Source organism: Eumetopias jubatus, unplaced genomic scaffold, assembly GCF_037043125.1.
Source record: "Eumetopias jubatus isolate StellerSeaLion01/CBP00866 unplaced genomic scaffold, mEumJub1_p1.0 scaffold_7, whole genome shotgun sequence".
NCBI lineage: Eukaryota > Metazoa > Chordata > Mammalia > Carnivora > Otariidae > Eumetopias > Eumetopias jubatus.
In genome coordinates, this window is record NW_028274813.1 from 85,459,337 (window position 1) to 85,476,229 (window position 16,893).

The 16,893-nt window shown below is 52.2% G+C and overlaps 1 protein-coding gene across 2 annotated transcripts; it reads right to left on the reverse strand.

Moving 5' to 3' along the window:
• Positions 1-107: 107 nt before the first annotated feature.
• Positions 108-15,948, reverse strand: STRC (stereocilin). 2 transcript variants are annotated; one of them, XM_088025103.1, is made up of 29 exons: positions 15,903-15,948; positions 14,629-15,414; positions 14,514-14,538; positions 12,516-13,770; positions 11,455-11,517; positions 11,266-11,376; positions 10,931-11,097; positions 10,547-10,733; positions 10,293-10,408; positions 9,896-10,028; positions 9,356-9,538; positions 9,021-9,059; positions 8,689-8,856; positions 8,467-8,532; positions 7,891-8,019; positions 7,515-7,573; positions 6,583-6,706; positions 6,358-6,470; positions 4,674-4,809; positions 4,072-4,268; positions 3,782-3,872; positions 3,413-3,569; positions 2,600-2,769; positions 1,851-2,006; positions 1,328-1,470; positions 989-1,137; positions 644-741; positions 401-548; positions 108-210 (listed from the first exon to the last, which is right to left on the reverse strand). In XM_088025103.1, exons 1-29 carry the CDS (start codon positions 15,946-15,948, stop codon positions 122-124), a joined length of 5,304 nt encoding a protein of 1,767 aa, XP_087881229.1. In that variant the 3' UTR covers positions 108-121. The 2 variants fall into 2 exon arrangements, with proteins under 2 accessions (XP_087881229.1, XP_027982538.2); XM_028126737.2 differs by having other exon boundaries at positions 7,891-8,016; positions 14,629-15,435.
• Positions 15,949-16,893: the final 945 nt, after the last annotated feature.

A 16,893-nucleotide genomic window follows, 5' to 3' on the forward strand; every position in this document is an offset into this window, starting at 1 on the left:
AAGCATTAGCATTTTACCCATATTCCTCATCGGCTTCCTGAGGATAATTAGAATGCATTTCCATTTGTATTTTATTAAAGTTTCTTTCCCAAGAGCTCTCTCTTTAACTGTAGGGACAGGTTCATAGCAGGTTGCCAAGGAAGCAGATGGTCAATGCCATGGCCCGGGAGGGTTGTGACCAGTCCTGAAGGCCCCAGGCTGTGCTTCGACCTATAATGAGACAGAATGGGAGGAATGGGAGGAATGTTACAACTCTGTTCCCCAGGAATTACTGATAGATGGAAACTATCTGCCTAGACCTCTTTATTCCAGGGATCTCCCTGAGTCAGAGAGCACCAAGTTCAGGGTCAGATTCTGGGTCAGGAGTTGGCGGGTCAGGCTGTGCAGTTGGGGAACTCACCCTGCTGTTCTGGGCTCTCCTTCCCCTCGTGCTGGGCCCATGCCACAGCTTGTCGCTGCTCAGGACTCAGAAAGGCCATTTGTTCAGGAGTGACAGCCACAGCCTGAACACTTGTGAGACTAGATAGCTGGGAGGGGCTGAACACCACCTGGGGGCGGGGACAGGAATCAGTGCATCCATTGTAGCCCCCGTTGGGCCCTGGCTCTTCGTGGTCACCCCACGCCCCAGCCCATCAATACTTACAGCAAATTTAGGAGCAGGGATGACAGAAATAGCAAGAGGGGTAAGGCCCTGGATCTGTTTCTGCAGCAGTGCTGAAAGAGCCAGGTCTGGGATCCCCGCTGTCGAAGCAAGTGGGATGGGCATCCAAATGTTGTCTTCTACTGGCCTTCCCCCTTCTCTTCAAACCTATAGACCTTCTCCAACCTCTCCCAAAGTACCCCACCACACACCTTTCCCAACACATCTCCAACCTCTTACCTAAATACCTTCTCGGACTCCCACCCTAAGAATTCCAGAGCAGTCTTCCACCATGGTAAGGAAACCAAACCCTGACAGCTATTACCAGCAGTGGTCCAGCCCCCCTACCTGCTATTGTGCCAATTTCGGTGAAGATCTCCGGCCCCCAGTTACTGATGGGGCCAAAACCGCCAGGCCGCACAAGGAGCTGGGCCAGAACTTCCAGTTGCTCCTCAGAACACCGGAGATGCAGATTGCCCAGGAAGAGAGCTGCTTGGCTGTGGAAGAGTGGGATGGAAGGGAGGAAGATTCAGCCACAGTGATAGGGCCCATGGTCGTGAGATGGGAGTATAGATGGCTTCAAGTGAGGTCCCTTACTCCATGGGACCACTCCTTCGTGAGCCTTCCAACCCCAGTGAGCACCTTTACAACAGCGCCACCACCCACACCCTTCCCTCCGCAGGTGACCTGAATTCCCAACTGCTGATATGTTGTAGCTCCTCTGGCCGAAGTCCACAGAGCGTATAACCCAGTGCAGTCAGGTGAAGGAAGTCCAGGTGGCTCACATGCCGGCCACTCTGCCGCAAGAAACTGGAGACCACAACCCGGAGCTGGGATGGGGATGGAGGGCACAGAATAAGGAGAGAAATCATGGGGAATTCATGGAAGAGGAAGTGATCAGGGAAGTGACAAGTGCTACTGGATTACATACTTGTATTATTAAGACCTGAAGATCCAATAGCCGTGGGGAAGGTTGAGAATCCAAAAAAGAGAAAGCCAGGGAAAACAGGCAGGAGGGAGTTTGACCTGTTCGGGGCCTCAAAGTGAATAAATCACAGAGTTCCTGATGCCATGAGTAGGGGGTATATAAAAAGAGAAAGAATGGCCAGGCAGGGTGACAGGAAAAAAATTCCTTAGGCTTTAGGTGACCTGGAGGCCTGGACCTGTGGAATGGATGTTTGGAAGGTAGTAGGAAAAGGGAAGGTGTTACCTGGATGGAGCTCCAGCCATCTATCTGCCCCAGGGTGCTCAGCACTCCCCAGTCCACTAGGATTAGCTCCTGTAGTTCCCGCTCTCCTAGACCTATTAAAAGCCGACCCAGCTGCAGGATCTGCTCAGGACGGAATCCCCGGGGAGGACCCCACAACTAGGAGAAAGAGAAGAACAGTGTGAATGGAAAAGCAATGGTCTAGGAGTCAGAATGCTGGGTCTTAGTCATGCTTCTGACCTTAGCTGTGTAACTGTAGGCAAATCACTTGCCTCTCTGGGTCTTGAGTTTCCTCAACTGTAAGATGAGGATGGTTTAAGGTTCCTCTGACTGAGGTGTTACTGAAAGACGCTAGAGTCTCAGTAGGGAAGATAGCAGACTCTAGTCCATGAGTTCTAAACTTTTATGTGCACCAGACTCACTGGGAATGCCTGTTAAAATGCAGATCCCTAGAGCCCTAAGAAGATTCTTCAGTGAGTCTAGCATGGGACCCTGGCATCAGCATTTTAAAAACCTGCTCCCTGGATAATTTCGATAAAAAGTAAAATTTGGTAACCCCTGCTTTCTTCCCTCTGCCCACTGTACTAGCTTCCTTTCCTCTAATACTCATCCCCTCTGACTCCCTACTCAGGATCCAAACTCTCTAATTCTTTAATCTCCTGTTTCTCCCACCTCTTACCCAGCTATCCATTCCCTGTGTCCCATAATTGCACCCAACCAGCTTCCTCATGTTGGCCTCTCCATAACCTAACCTGTTTTGCCTTGCCCATTGCTGCCCGTAGTTCTTCAGGCCCAAGTCCTGGGTCTCCTGCAAATAATGCCAGGCAGTCCTCAAAGTCTGAGAGCTCCATCTCTGCAATCTGGGTTGCTGACCAGGCTGCTGGGAATGTCCCCCGTACATCTGCACAATTTGGCACAGGTTCTGAAGGGGTAAGGCAGGCACAGGGGGTCAGTGTAGAACTAAACTATGCCCAGAGAAATATCTATAGAAGGAATGACCCCCTCCAACCTTTGGATAGGGCAGTGTGCACACTATGGACCAAAGGATTACTCTAGTGTGAGAATTATAGGACTCAAAGGATGTTAGAACAAGTAAGTGACTAGAGAGGACAAGCCCCTCATTGTATAAATGGAAGACTGAGGGAGGTTGCCTAGGTATTTAATGGCAAGGTGTAGATCAGAACCCAGGTCTCTGGCCCCACAGGGTCTCCCTCCTACATCCTAAGCATCTTCCCAGCAGACAGCTCTATATTCTAACATAGAGCAAAGCCTAGAAGCTGGGTCACTGTTAACAGGGATAAGAGAATAGAAAAAGGGAAGTCCTGGGCTAAAAATGCAATGGATTCTAAATTTCTAGGGCAATAGAACCCTAGAACTAGAAAAGACCTTGTAGATCATTCCTCTAACCACTTTGGTTTATAGATTAGAAAACCCAAGCCCAGAGAACAGAAAGTGTGTAAATCTACTTAAAGGGCACAGCATCCCTAGAGCCTAAATTTATGACTACATTGCTGGATATTCCGTCCTATACACCCCAATAGACATGAGTATTTGGGTAGTTTCACCTGGGAGATCTTCTGCAGTAGGCCGTACAATCCCAGCTACCAAGGCTGCTTTCTTGGGAGCAAGCTGTGGCCTCCCACATAGCTGTCCAACTCTGCTCTGCTCCCAGCTCTGCTGTTTCTCTAGGAGCCGCTCCAGGGTCTCTGGGCCCAAGGCTTCCTGTGTGAAAAGGTAGACGGAGGGTGCAGAGACCTAGAAAGGTCAGGGCCAGCTGCTGCAGCTGTAATTCCAAAGTCCTGTCTCTTTTTAGCAGTTTCCCCCAGATTCAGGTTTCACATCCCTTGCCCTCAGCCTCCTTGGCCTTAGCTCCCCAGAACCAGCTCACCCATCCCCTCTCTGCTCTTCCTCCCTCCCTTGTTCCTTCACCTCACCCTGGGGATCAAGGAAATAGCTTCAGTAGACAGAGTGAGTACTAGGCGTCCAGCTTGTTCTACTTCACCCTGGCTCCACAACTCCGGCTTCCTGGGGGACAGGAAGAAGATCAGGGGCTGGGATGCTGAGAGAACTGTGAGGGAGAGGAAGGGGAAAAGAGGACATGCAAGGACTGGGGACTCAGGGCTCCAAGGAACCTTGAGTATATTGAGTGAGCTGCCACTGATGATAGTGGTTAAGAGGGTGGGTGTAGGATGAGTTAGAATTGGAAGTTCCCGAAGTTTCATACCCAAGAACAGGCTCCTGCAACAGGAGCCATCCCAGCTCTGTGGCAAATGGCTCTCCTAGGCAGAAGCCCTGCAGCTGATTGAGATGGGCCAGCAGGATCGGTAGGGGGATCCGTCGTGTACTCTCCATCCCCAGGAATCCAACCAAGGGGCCCAATGTCTCCAGCACTTCCCTTGAGACTGTTGTCTCCTTTGGAGCCTGAAGAGGGGCATCAGGCCTTGGGACAATGCATCTCTGACTCAGAGGACCAGACTCTTTGATCAAGACCCCAAAACCTTTGATTTTTCTCTCCATCCAGCTCCCAATGGCAAAACAATGGCAGTGTTTACTTTCTTAAATAAGGAGCCCAGGTAGGAGGAGGCTGAAAGGCTAGGAGATGGAATCCAAGGGATTTTTGGGACTCCCATGAATGTGGACAAGAAATAGGAAGCAGGTTCTCAAGGAATGGAACCTAGAGGTAGATCTAGGGGCTAGGGTCTTGTGGACAAGAACCTTTTGTTTGGCATCAAAAGTGTGGGGCTGGGCCTAGAAGACAGAGAGCATTGTCTGAGAGGTGAATATTATCCAGGCAGCAGTTCTGAGTCTGGTAGGTTGGACTCTTACCAAGTTTTGTAGTGCCCTCTCTGCCAGGGCTACCCGGTGGAGGGGGGTCAGTGTCTGCAGTTGCTCTGGAGCTCCTCGTACCAGCTCCACCACCAACATAATAGAGTCATTGGACAGTCTATCCATCAACCGGACCCTACAGCAGTTTGACAACAGGGGCCCTCAGAAATGAGCCCTGTTGAAATGGGACCACAGATTGCCACATTGCCCAGACAAAAGAGGTAACATCAGACCAAACCTTACGGCCCTGGACAGGATCTGATATCAAATTGCCCCACATGCAATTCCCATCATAGTGTTTAAAGGGAGAGAACAAAAGGAATGACATATTTCTAGTCTTCCTGAGAAGAAATGACCAATGATCCTACCATCTGATGGAACCCAAACCCCAAATATTAAATATCATTAAAACTCCCCCCTCATATAGATTAGGAAACAGGCTCCCAGAGGTGGTGGGATCTTACTCCCAATTCCTCTCTTCCACAATGCCACCCTTCCTCTACTTGTGAGGAGGTCCTCTCTCATTTGCATAGTGCTACACAGTTTACCAAGTTCTTTTGGATGTTTTCTCATTTGATCCTTATGACAAGATCTTGAGGTAAGACAGGTGTTTTTCTTTCACAGATGAGGAACTCAGGTCTTCCAACTCATGGTCTAGGATCTTTCACCCTAGGTCCTTGGAATTCTAAATTATCTCCAAGGACCAATAAATTTAAACAGATTTGAATGTTTTTTTTTTTTTTTTAGGCCCTCTTGCCCCCAAATCAGAAGTGATAGTCTATACTCTGTCTAGTGTTGCCAATTCTGGAACTGGAAATAGGCCATGTAGCACAAAGGCCAAAATCTGTGGAAAGGCCTATAAAAATGAAGGACGGAGTCAACTGCTTTTATCGTCACCTCATCCCTAGGAAGACTAACACCTTTTTCTACCCTGACTTACAGTTCAGATGGCAATGGGGTAGGGATGGGGGTAAAATGGAAAAAGAAGCGTATGAGAGATACTCATAAACTCCTAGAGTCTGTGTTAGGAGGACTCAGGTTCATGAGTTTTCTCTCCTCACAACCCTTACCCATACTGGAATGTGCTCTACAACATTCTTGCTATGGGACCATCCAGCCTAGGCTTGAATAGCTCTTGAAAGTTGAAGTCAGGAATTCACCACCTCAATTTTCCTTATATTTTGCAAGAATCTGATTTTTATTCCCTCATCCTTGTGATGCCCAATAGGGCCCTTCAGAAACATGCCAATCTATTTTCTATTTGGTAGCCCTTGGGGTATTTGAAGGCATTTATCATGCATGTTTCGTACATGTTCTCTTTCTGTACTCTACTGAACACACTGACAACATGGTTGCTTAAGCAGACTACAGTCCTCTAGGGCAGAATTGGACCATTGCCTCCCTCAGTTCAGATATTCTATCTCTATTAATGTAACCTATTATATTATGATTGCTTGGCAGGCCACATCATAGTGTTGCCCACCCTCAGCTGTCCCATGTTGGGGCCATGTTCTGGGAGCCAGTCAATACATAGAGCAACTTTGAATAGAATCCTCCACTTTGGGCTATAACTGATGTTAGGGAACCATCAGAAAGAAAACCACCACCTTAAGGGCACTTCCTAAGGGCAGATCTTCTACCCCAAGTTGAAATTCCTAAGAAGCCAGTATCTCTAGTTACTTACGGTAAATCCAGGAGTAGCTTGGTGTCTAGCCCACTCAGTTCTGGCCCCAGGGTTGCCAACTCTGGTTCAGGCATGGTCATTCTCCGCTGTAGCTCTGCCCAGATACAGGCTCTCTGTAGGACAGGGTGGAGGAACGGGTCAGGACAGAGTTGAGCATGGGGGCTGGATTCTGTATCCAGGGTCCCTGCCTCCCTGCCCCAACAAATGCCTAAGCACCCCTCTCACCAGGCTCCCTCGAATCCCGGTGGGCAGCTGATAGATCATATGCACTACTTCAAGGAAGTCTGCCATCGAGTTGATCTGCTGCAGAAACTCACATGACATGCCCCCTGCCAGGGTGCCCAGAGCCCTGTAGGTGTGTGAGTGGATAGATGCTCATTCAACACATGCCATGGTCTGTCTGCTCCTTGTATCAACACTCTCGACACAAGTACAGATGTTCATTTATGGTAGCTTATAGTTTGAGAAATGTTTTTCCATAGATATTTTCATTGGCTCCCCACATCATCACTATTTATCAGAGAGGAAAATAAACATTCACAGAGGTCAAGAGACGTTCCCAACATCATTCTATTACAAACATGGTAACCTGAGCCAACAGCTATGTCTTTAGATTCTGAAGTCCATGATTCTTTTACTGTGGGTAGAGGTTAGGTGATACTTGCTTATTCCTGTTTATTGCTGCTTGGCCAGTGGTTCTGATTAATGAGATCAAACTAACAACAGCAAATGTGTATTGGGAGCTTGCACGGGGCCAGGCACTATATTAAGTACCTTATATGCCTTATCTCATTTAATCCTCACAACCACATCCCATGAGGTAGGTACTATTTTAATTCTCATTCTATAGAAGAAAAAACTGAAGCTTAGAGAGGTTAAATAACTTGCCCAAGATCACAAATACGTGTCAGGGATGGGATCTGACCCCAGGTTTTCTGAATCCCTTAAACTAATAAGGATAGTTGTGGTCCTGTAGGAGGGCAAGGGAGGGAAGAGAGGAGGAGCCAAGAGAAGGCCCACAGGCTGGGACAATGCCTGTGGGACAATGCATCCTTCGTCCCCACATCTCCCATTGCATATCACATCGTGCCAGGCACATGATAAGTGCTCAAAAAATGTTAGTCAAATTAAACTCACTGCCAACGCAAGTTACTCACTGCAGATTCCTGAGTGTCAGGTTGGTGGGCACCTGCATCTTCTTCCAGAGAAACTGTGCCTACAAGAGGAAAAAGAGGAGCAGCGCCCCAGCAGAGGTATTTGCCTAAGAACTCAAGATGTCTTGGATCCAGTCCTGCCTCCCCACCCTGTGGGTCCCACCAACCTCCTACTCTCCCAAATGCACATTCCTCCGAGAGAGAGAGATAGAGAGAGAGAGAGCGAGCAAGAGAGAGAGGAATGGGGCATTAGGGAGGAGGGAGAAGGAAAGAGTAAAGCAAGTATAAAGGATGTTCGGGATAACGTGCCCAATCCAGGGCTGATGGGTAAAAATCGTGGAACGTAGAGGGTAGTCGTGGGGTAAGTGGGGAGAACTACCTGCTGCTCGGACCAGGGCAGCTCACGGTAGCGCCTTCGGTGAGCCAGAAGAGCTGTGGAGTCCAGCTGCAGCAGCTTTAGCGGGAGCAGGGGAAGCAGGCAGTCCGGCCAGGTGGTGGGGCGGGGCTGCTGCTGGGGATGTGTGTGGCAGTGCAGTGGTAGGGAAGCAGGGAGCCACGGGGCAGGAAGGGGCCAAAGCTAGGATGAGGACGGATGGCCTGCGCCACCAGAGCAGTGCACGCCGGGGAGCCCTCACATCCAAGGTGGCTGCGGGCAAGACTTGCTGCCATTTAGGCACCTGGTGGACTAAAGTCCTCTCTGAGCTTTGCTCTTTTTATCTGAAAGCAGGGTGGCTGGCTCGGAAGAGTTCTCAGACCCTTCTGGCTTTGACATGCTAGGCCATTGTGGATCACGCTGCCCTGTCTCTGGACCTGGGGAGGGCTGCTAATGTCTTGGTGGGCACAGAGCCAGCCTGGACTCTCAGGACCACTGAGGGCGAGCGTGGGAGGCAGCACCAGCCACATGAAACTGCCCTGGGACATGGAGAGGAGTTTAGTTGGGAGATGCCACACGTACCTGACCAGGGATACACACAGCTGCACTGGCACCTGTCGCACCTACGCTTTTAACTCCATCTTTCGCCTGCATGAGAATTAGCAGTGTGTGTGTGTGTGTGTGTGTGTGTGTGTAAGGAAGTGGGGAGGTGTGGGAGGCCTTCCCTGGCCACAGGGAAGATGCCCTCCTCCTTCCCCAGAGCCCATATCCCTGAGTGTCTCATCCTCCCTGCCACTCTCATACCCGAAAGGTCTGCAACAACGCTGCGGTCTGGCAGGCTGAGAGGCGTGATAATTCGGGGGCCAGGCAGGAGCAGGCCCCCACCAGAACTCGCCTAGGGATGGCCTGGAGTGTCTGGGAGCTGAGGCCTGGGAGCAGAGGGTGCAAGGAGCAGAGTTCCTCCAGGGACAGCTGGGGAGCAAGAGAGACAAGGGTCCTGAAGAAGAGAGGCAGGGCGGTGCGGAGGACAACAATTACAGTACAGCACGCTTAGAGGGAAGAAAGGGGCAGTGGCGGGAGCCAGCGAAAGGGGGACAGGGACCTCTGGGGGATGTTGAGAAGTTGCTGCTACTCACATCGTGCCTGGGGAGGAGCCGTCCAAGCAGTAAAACAGCCTAAGGTGGGATGGGACAGGAAACACCAGCTCTCAAACCTGGCAGCCAGGTTTGAAACAAATCCCTAGGGCTACCCTCCAAAACTTCCCGCTCCCTCTCTACCACCCCCACTGAGGAACCTGGCTCCAGGCTCTTCTTGATCTGAGGAAGGGGGATGAGGGAGTCTTCCTTGGGACAGAGAAAAGGGAGGAGGCTCCAGAGAAGCTGATGGTATCCCTGAATATAAGTCTCTTGACTGGGGTTCCCGGGGTGGGGGGGACGGAGAGGGTGGATGCCAGAGAGTGAGACAGGCCCACCTGGGCGGGTGTGACACTGGTTCCCTGCAGGGCAGGAAGCATGGCTCTAAGCTGGGGCTCTGACAGCTCCTGTAGGAAGCGGAGGCCCAGCTGAGGGAAGAGAGGGGCCCAGACTCGCAGCTCTCGGGGGCTCAGCACGGCTCCTCCAGAGGAGCGCAACACTCCCAGAAGTTCATATGCCACCTGTAACCAAAGAAGGTTTGGGACTGGAGAGAAAAGACAAGTGAACCTTAAACTTCCTGTCCAATCCCACCTTTGGATTTCCCAGGCCCCGGGCTAGGGCTTAGAACCAGGGATGGGACAGGAACAGAATGGGTGTAAGATGTCAAAGGGTATGTTTGTGGTGCCACAGACCAAATGGCATAGGTCAGGAAGAGGTGGTAACAGATAAGAATGACCATGGAAAAAGGAACAGAGGTGGCAGGGGTCAGGGGAGGGATGGCACCGTCGTGCTCAAGCTTGGTTGAGATGACCGGGCAAGTCCTCCACGCTGACCCAAGGAACGCCTAGAGTCTTGTAGGTCTGTGCCAAGGGGCTCACCCGTCCTTGGGGGCTGAGGGTCCCGTTGGCCGCACATTCCAGCAGCCCCCGTTCTACCGGCCCCATTGGGTCACTCAAGGGTACCAGGCTCTGCAGCTCCTCAGGGCTCAGGAAACAGGCGAGGGACCCCAGCCTGAGAAGGGCACAAAGCTGGCCTTCATGTGGTCATGGAAGCTGGCACTAAGGTGGGGACCACATAGGTACATAGAGTAGCCACTCTGACCACTAAACCAGGAAATATGGGTGCCATAGATAGGCCTCTGTCCTCGAGTCCGATACTGCCTGGGGCCACTGCCTACTTTCTTGCCCCTTCCTTCCTAGGACCCCAACCCACCATGGCAGCTGTCCTCACCTCTCTCCCAATGTGGCCTTGATCACTGATCCCACAACCACTCACCTGCGTACCTGCTCCTCTCCGTCCTGGACACTCTGGTTCACCAGGCTGCGTAGCACATGTCGGGCGTGCCCTGGCCCAAGACCTGCGGCTGGCCAGCTATCCTCCAGGGCCTGGATCTGAGATGAGGCAGGTCAGCTTTGTGGTGGGGTCACTGTGGGACACTTGTGGGGAGGAGCTCACCAGGAGACATGCTACCGACTCCTGTCCCACCTAGCAGAAGATGGGCTAGTCAAGTTAAGAGGATCACATCCTACCTGGTGAGGGCTGAGCTGCAGAAAGTTTTCCAGAGGGAGGTGGGGGAGCAGGGGCAACACTGCCCACAGTAGCTCCTGGGACCAGGCAGGCACTTCCCCGAAAAGCTCAGGGGCCAGCAGGCGCTTTGCAAGAGCCTCCTTCTGTTCAGGTCTCATTCCTGGGCTGTAATCCCGAATGGCAGCCAGGCTGGGGAGAGTAATGGGTCTCAACCCCTGGCTCTGTTCCAAGCAGTTGTCCCCTGGCTCTCTGCAGCCCCTACTGTCGTAGGCAAGAAGGAGACTCTCCCTAATTTTAACAGAGAGGATCTCAGGAAGGGGCTGAGCTAGGCTGGTGGGGTCAGCCTGACCCTGACAGGATCAGGAGGAGTGGCGTAGGGTCCTTACACACTGTCGTTGGCCAACAGGGATGGTGGGAAGCGCATCAGGTCAGAGACAGCCAAGAAGGGGATGAGCGGTGACAGGTCAATGAAGAGCTGGGAGGTGAGGCGCGGGTACCGCTGGAGCAGCAAGGCAGTCAGGCGACCCAGGGCCTGCTCCTCAGACGGTGGTACCTGCGGGGGGCACAGGAATAGATGCTGGCTCTGGAAATGCTCAGTATCCTTGCTGTCTCCTCTCAAGTTCCTCCTTCCACTGGGCAAGCCCTCTGCACACCCGGTTCCAGGTGCTCTTGATTCCTAGATTTCTCCCTCCACCCTGGTTCCCCCTCTCTCAATGCCCACCTGCAGCTGGGCCCAGGAACGGTGCATGAGCGTCAGGAAGCCCTGAGCAGCCTCCCTCTCTGCTGAAAGCACCAGCTGCTGGAGATTTTCTGGTGGCATGTGCAGGTATGCCTAGGAGTGGGAAGTTCTTGTGGACATGGCCTCACTGGGTTGTGACCCAGCCCACCCATGGGCTCCTCCATCTGTTACCTGCACTAGAATCTGCAGGGCCCAAACACTCTTCTCCCTCTGGAGCAGATCCCATAGCACAGGCTGGTGGGGAGACAGACAAGATGCCAAGAGCTATCTTCTCTGTCCCTCCTGAAGCTTCCCCAGGTGCTCCAACTCTACTTGCTAGGATGCTTGTCCTTCATCTGAAGCTATATGTGTGTCTCCTCAGATATTAAACTCCTTTAGGCCAGGGATGATGTCTTTAACTTCTCCTGTATCTTTTTCCATGCCAGGTTCGTTGCTGGATCAATAAATAAATACTTGGAGATCTGAACCAAATTACTATGAATCTGTCTAAAAGCATTTCATTGGATGCAGGGCTTGAGAATGGCAGGCCCTAACACGGAGGAAGGAACCTTTACATACCCTACAGAACCTAGCAAAGTGCCTTATATATAACAGGGAACCGATGAATTAATTATGGTATTTATATATTCTAGCCCCTTCACTCTACAGAGAAGAAACAGAAGCCCAGAAAACCTAAATTAAATTATTTGCCTAACACCACACTAATTTGTGACATAGTTGAACCCAGAACCCAAGGCTTCCGATTTATAGTTGCCCTGATTTTTTCTCATTTCTGCTTTAACTTCCTTTGTTTTGCCAGCCTCCAATTCTCGCTCTCTAGGGACAGAATTAGAGCCCTCCAACTTGATCCCTTTCCTTTCCGGAGCAGAAAGGGGGAGAGTCAAAGAGTCAGAATAATGAGATACCATTTATTGCATGTTTATGTATCCTGCTATCCACATAAGCCCACAGCATGTCTTATCTTAGGTAATCCTTACAGCTACCCTAAAAAAAAAAAAATTGGCATGATCATTCTCCCCCATTTATAGATTAAAAAAATATTGCCCAGAGAGGTTAAATAACTTGTCCAAGGTTGATCATAGAACTAAGATGTGAACCCAAGCCTGTGTGACTCCAGAGCTATATGCTTCAATCACTGTAGTATACTATACTCTTATCCTCTTGGTATCAGAGAAACCATTTGGAGGCCTTTCCCTCTGTTCCAGGGGCTTTCACCTTGGCAGATCACTCACGCTGAAGCAGGCCAGCAGCTCCATCTTGTCTATAACAGAGCTGGGGCTGGCGGTGGCTTCAAAGCCCAGCGGGGTCGGCCGTTCCTCCTGTCCCAGGTACTCTCCGACTGTCCGCAGCACACTGCGCCGGCCCTCTGGGCGGAAGGCATCCCAGAAGGAGCAGTTGTCTGGGAGACTGGAGAGCATCAGGGCCTGTCCCAGCATTCCCTGGGCCTCAGTCCCCCCGGCCCCTGGACCCAGGAGAAAGGTCAGCAGGCGCAGGAGATAATGTAGGCGTGTGGAGTGGGCAATGGCTGGTACAGAGGACTGACAGCGTGGCAACTGGGATAACATGCCAAGCAAGAAGGGAGCTGGGGCCAGGCACAGTGGGGATGGTCCCAGTGGCGGCAGAGAAGGCAGAAGAGGGCCCAGCAGCCCCTCTAGGAAGCAAGTGTCATTGCCCCCACGACTTATCCTGCACTGGCCTGCAAGCCAAGGCCAGAAGGGCACCAGGGCTTCGTACATGGTGTCATTGGCACAGACCATCATCAGGAAGCTGCCCCCATCTGGGCAGCGCTCCCCACAAGGTCCAATGTGGCAGGGAGGGAAGGCAGTGACATCTGGGGTGGGGCCCTGGCACACATGCTGAACCCAAGCCTGATTGCTGGGGGGCACAGCCTGCAGACCCGCCTCTCCACACAGCTGCTCAGCCCACAGGGTCTCATTCTCCAAGAAGCAGCCCCAGAAGATCTCTGGGGTGAGGGGAACAGGGGGCAGACCTTCAGGACAGCTGGTAGCTGGTGGGAGCAGGCCAGCACAGAGCCGCTTTACCAGGCGGCGGTTGGGACCAGACAGGGCTGAAAAGGAGAGGTTGCTACATATTGCCTCCAGGAACTGATCAGGAAACTGGTCATGGCAAGCCTGTAGCCAGCCTTGGGCACCCGGCGCCCACGAGACTGCATACCACACAGCTGTCTGGCAGATAGCAGCGGTGCTGGGAGGGGGCCGCGGGGTGGTGGGCTTGGCGTGCTGGCAGAGCAGGTGGATGGAGAAGTTGGAAATGCTGTAGGGTGGTGCTGGGCCTGAGTGGTTCTTGCAGAGGGCTTCCACAGAGATGGCTCGCCGTTGGCGAGGGCTGATGTGGGCCGAGGGCTGGGAAGTCCTGGGCAGAGGTACACCCGTGCTCAGGCAGTGGAGGAGGGCAGGGGGTGGGGGTGGCGATCCAGACAGAAAGCCCAGCGCCTGGACATCCCAGGAAAGGTTGTGCCGGATGCCCCTGGGTGTAGAAGGAGGAGCAGACAGCATCTGGTTAGTTTACATTTCCTCCAGTTGAACATTCTGACCTGGCCCAGAGCCCTGCTTGGGGGGTGGCAAGCATAGGCTTTTCCAAAAGGTCCCTGGGAATATAGGTTTTCCTGGTTTAAATATTGGAATGGTGGAAATGGGAGAGAGGTCTGTCCTGCCGAGTCACAGAATCACTCCAGCCCAGTTGGAATCCCTTCTGTCCACCTGGCTCCCTTCTTTCTCCTTTCTTCATATGCTTTTAGGTAGCTTAAGTCCAACCCTTGGTTGGCTTCATCAGGAAATCTGCTGAGCAACTGAGTAAGTCTGACTGTGCTCTGGCATTGTTGTACTGAAATAGTAAGGGATGGAGGAATCCAGTCTTGTCTCTTCTTTCCATACCCCATCTTTACTAGGTAACATTTATTAGACACTATGTGCGAGGCACAGTTCTAAGTGGCTTACACATACAGCATCAACCCATTCAATCCCTTTCAACAACTCTATTGTGGCTAATATTATCTATATTTTATAAGTAGGGAAACTGAGGCATAGAATGAGAATGTAACCTCCCCAAGGTCACATGGCTAGGTAAGGTAAAGCTGGGACACCAACCCAGACAGTCACACTCCAAAACCCCTAAACCACACCCCTCCCATCAGTTTTCTCCTCCACGCTGGAGGCTGATGACTTCCCAGGTCCAATCAGAACTCCTCTCCTGGTAGGAGAGTTACTTACCATAAAAGCAGCTGCTGAAGGTTGCCTAGGAGGGAAACAGTAAGGAAGAGGACTCCCCCAATCTCACCCCTTCTTTGCCCTGCCACAGCCCAGCCCCAGACCTGGCAGCACTCACCTCCCTGGCACTGCCCATTGCCATCAGGCTCTGGTTGCCCCAGAATGGAAAAGACCTCATCCCGTAGGGAGTCGGTGACACGGAGCAGCCCCTCCTGGAAGGCAGCAGAGAGGGGGGCCCCCACCGTGCGCAGCAGGCCTCCCCAAAGAGCCTCCTCGGAGCCCAGCTCCCCTACTGGGGTGAGCAAACCCAACAGACCCTGCAAAAAGTGTGGGGTTGGCTCTGTCCCATCGAGGCCTGTGGCATTGGCGGGGTCCACACTGGGCTGCACCTGTACCAGTGCCTGCCAGTGTGTGCCCTCTAACAGCAGCCGCAGAGAAGGCAACCAGTCAGCCACCAGGATGCAGTCAGAGGGCCCATCACGAGTACATGGGGGCCGGGTAGGGGCCGGGGGTCCCACGGGAAGCAAGGCTCCTAGCAGCACCTCTGCCAGTCCACCCAGCACACCTGCCTGGTGCCCCAGGAAGTCCCGGGGGGTCTGCTCCTGTCCCAGCAGTGCCAGCACATCCCCTAGCAGCCCTAGCATTGGCTCCCAGTCTGGGCTGCCTCTCAGGGTCACTAGGAAGTCGTGGAGCCGGAGAGCAGGGGGCTGGAGGGGTGGGGGCTCCCCCACAGGTCCCTCCCCCATTCTCCCAGGCTCAAAGGAGGAAGAAATGTTGGCCAGGAATGCAGAGAACCGTGAGTGGCTGAGGGACCCCTGGGGAGCCTGGTCCATGGTGGAGAGCAATGACTTCAGGAAGGAGAGACCAGGGTCCAGGGACTGAATCCCAGTAGGGACCAGAGTCACTGTAAAGAGAGAAATAGGAGCTCACTAAAGGGGAAGAGCCTAGAACCCAATTCAGCCTTGCCCTGGAACCCAGCCCTAGCTTGGATCGAAGGAGAGGCAAAGGGGATGGCGAGCCGAGTCCCTTTACTGAATCAGCCTACAGGAAGTCTTGATCTGCTTTCTTACCCCTCACTTTCTCCCTAGCCTTAGTCTCTGCCCATCTTCCCTTATCTGTTATAGAAACCAGTTAATCTCTGCATTCTTTTTCTTCTTAATATTTTATTTATTTATTTGACAGTGAGAGAGGGAACACAAGCAGGGGGAGTGGGAGAGGGAGAAGCAGGCTTCCTGTGGAGCAGGGAACCCGATGCGGGGCTCGATCCCAGGACCCTGGGATCATGACCTGAGCTGAAGGCAGATGCCTAACGATTGAACCACCCAGGCACTCCTCTCTGCATTCTTAAGTCTCTTTTTAGCAACCATCCCCTTCATCCTTAGCCCTGCTCACCTGCGCAGGATAGCGGCAGCAGCAGAGGCCAGAGGCTCAGAGCCATGCTTCCAGGTGAGCACCAGGAAGAGGTGAGTTCTGGTTAATCTCACCTTGTGTGGGATAGCCAGGTGAGGGCAGGGCACTGCAGGCAGCCTGAATTGCCACTGACACTGTAGTGTGGTCTTTCAGGAAACAGTATCTGTAACCTGACAGGTTTGTCACCTGAGCCGCTGAATACCTGATCATTGGGCTTTGGAAAAAGGTGTGCTTCTGAGAGAGGGACCAGTGATAGGGGATCGCAGGGGGCCCTTGGAGGAGCCCAAGGCTAATTTAGCCTCAGTTAAAAGCCAGGATGCAGATAGGAGTGGGCAGACATGGAGGTGGAGACCTGGAAACCAGGGGTGTAATCTGGTCGGGGCGGGGGTTGCTGCAGAAAAATATAAGAAAACAAAGAGGGTCCAAAGGAGTTAAAAAGCAAGTAGGATTTGAAGGATCAAGGAAAAAAGGGGGCCCAGAAAAAGGAGCTGGGCAGCCAGGTATAAACAGAGATTTTTATTTATTTTTATCTCTCTCTACCAAACCAAAGTTTGGTGCAAGGACATAGCATTCGGGAAGAGGAGAGCTGCTATCAATTCAGTACCAAGAACCACAAAATGCTAAGAATGGGGCAGGACTTCAGAGGTTCCATACACCAAACCTCTCATTTTATGGATGTGTGACTAGCTCATTGAGCCTTTCAAATGATTGGGTTTGCCCTCTGGCTCTCTTCCTGTGGCATAGGTGAAAGCCCTGTAGAAAATTCTGAGCTGATAAAAGCGATAAACCAGAATAAATCACTGTGCAAGGGGGCTACTTCCCACACTCACACATACATGCATGCACACACGCACACATGCTCACACACACACACACACACACACACACACACACACACACACAGAGTACTTCTCGTAGATCAGAGAGATCCCATTCAAAATAATTGGGTCTGGTCAAGACGAGAAGTCTTTTC

Coding starts and splice junctions, on each gene's coding strand:
- STRC (XM_028126737.2), bottom strand. CDS start 15,948: ATGGCTCTGAGCCTCTGGCCTCTGCTGCTGCCGCTATCCTGCGCAG. Junction 9,539..9,895: donor CCCTCAGCCCCCAAGGACGG/GTGAGCCCCTTG, acceptor CTTTGGTTACAG/GTGGCATATGAACTTCTGGG. Junction 742..988: donor CGAAATTGGCACAATAGCAG/GTAGGGGGGCTG, acceptor TTGCTTCGACAG/CGGGGATCCCAGACCTGGCT.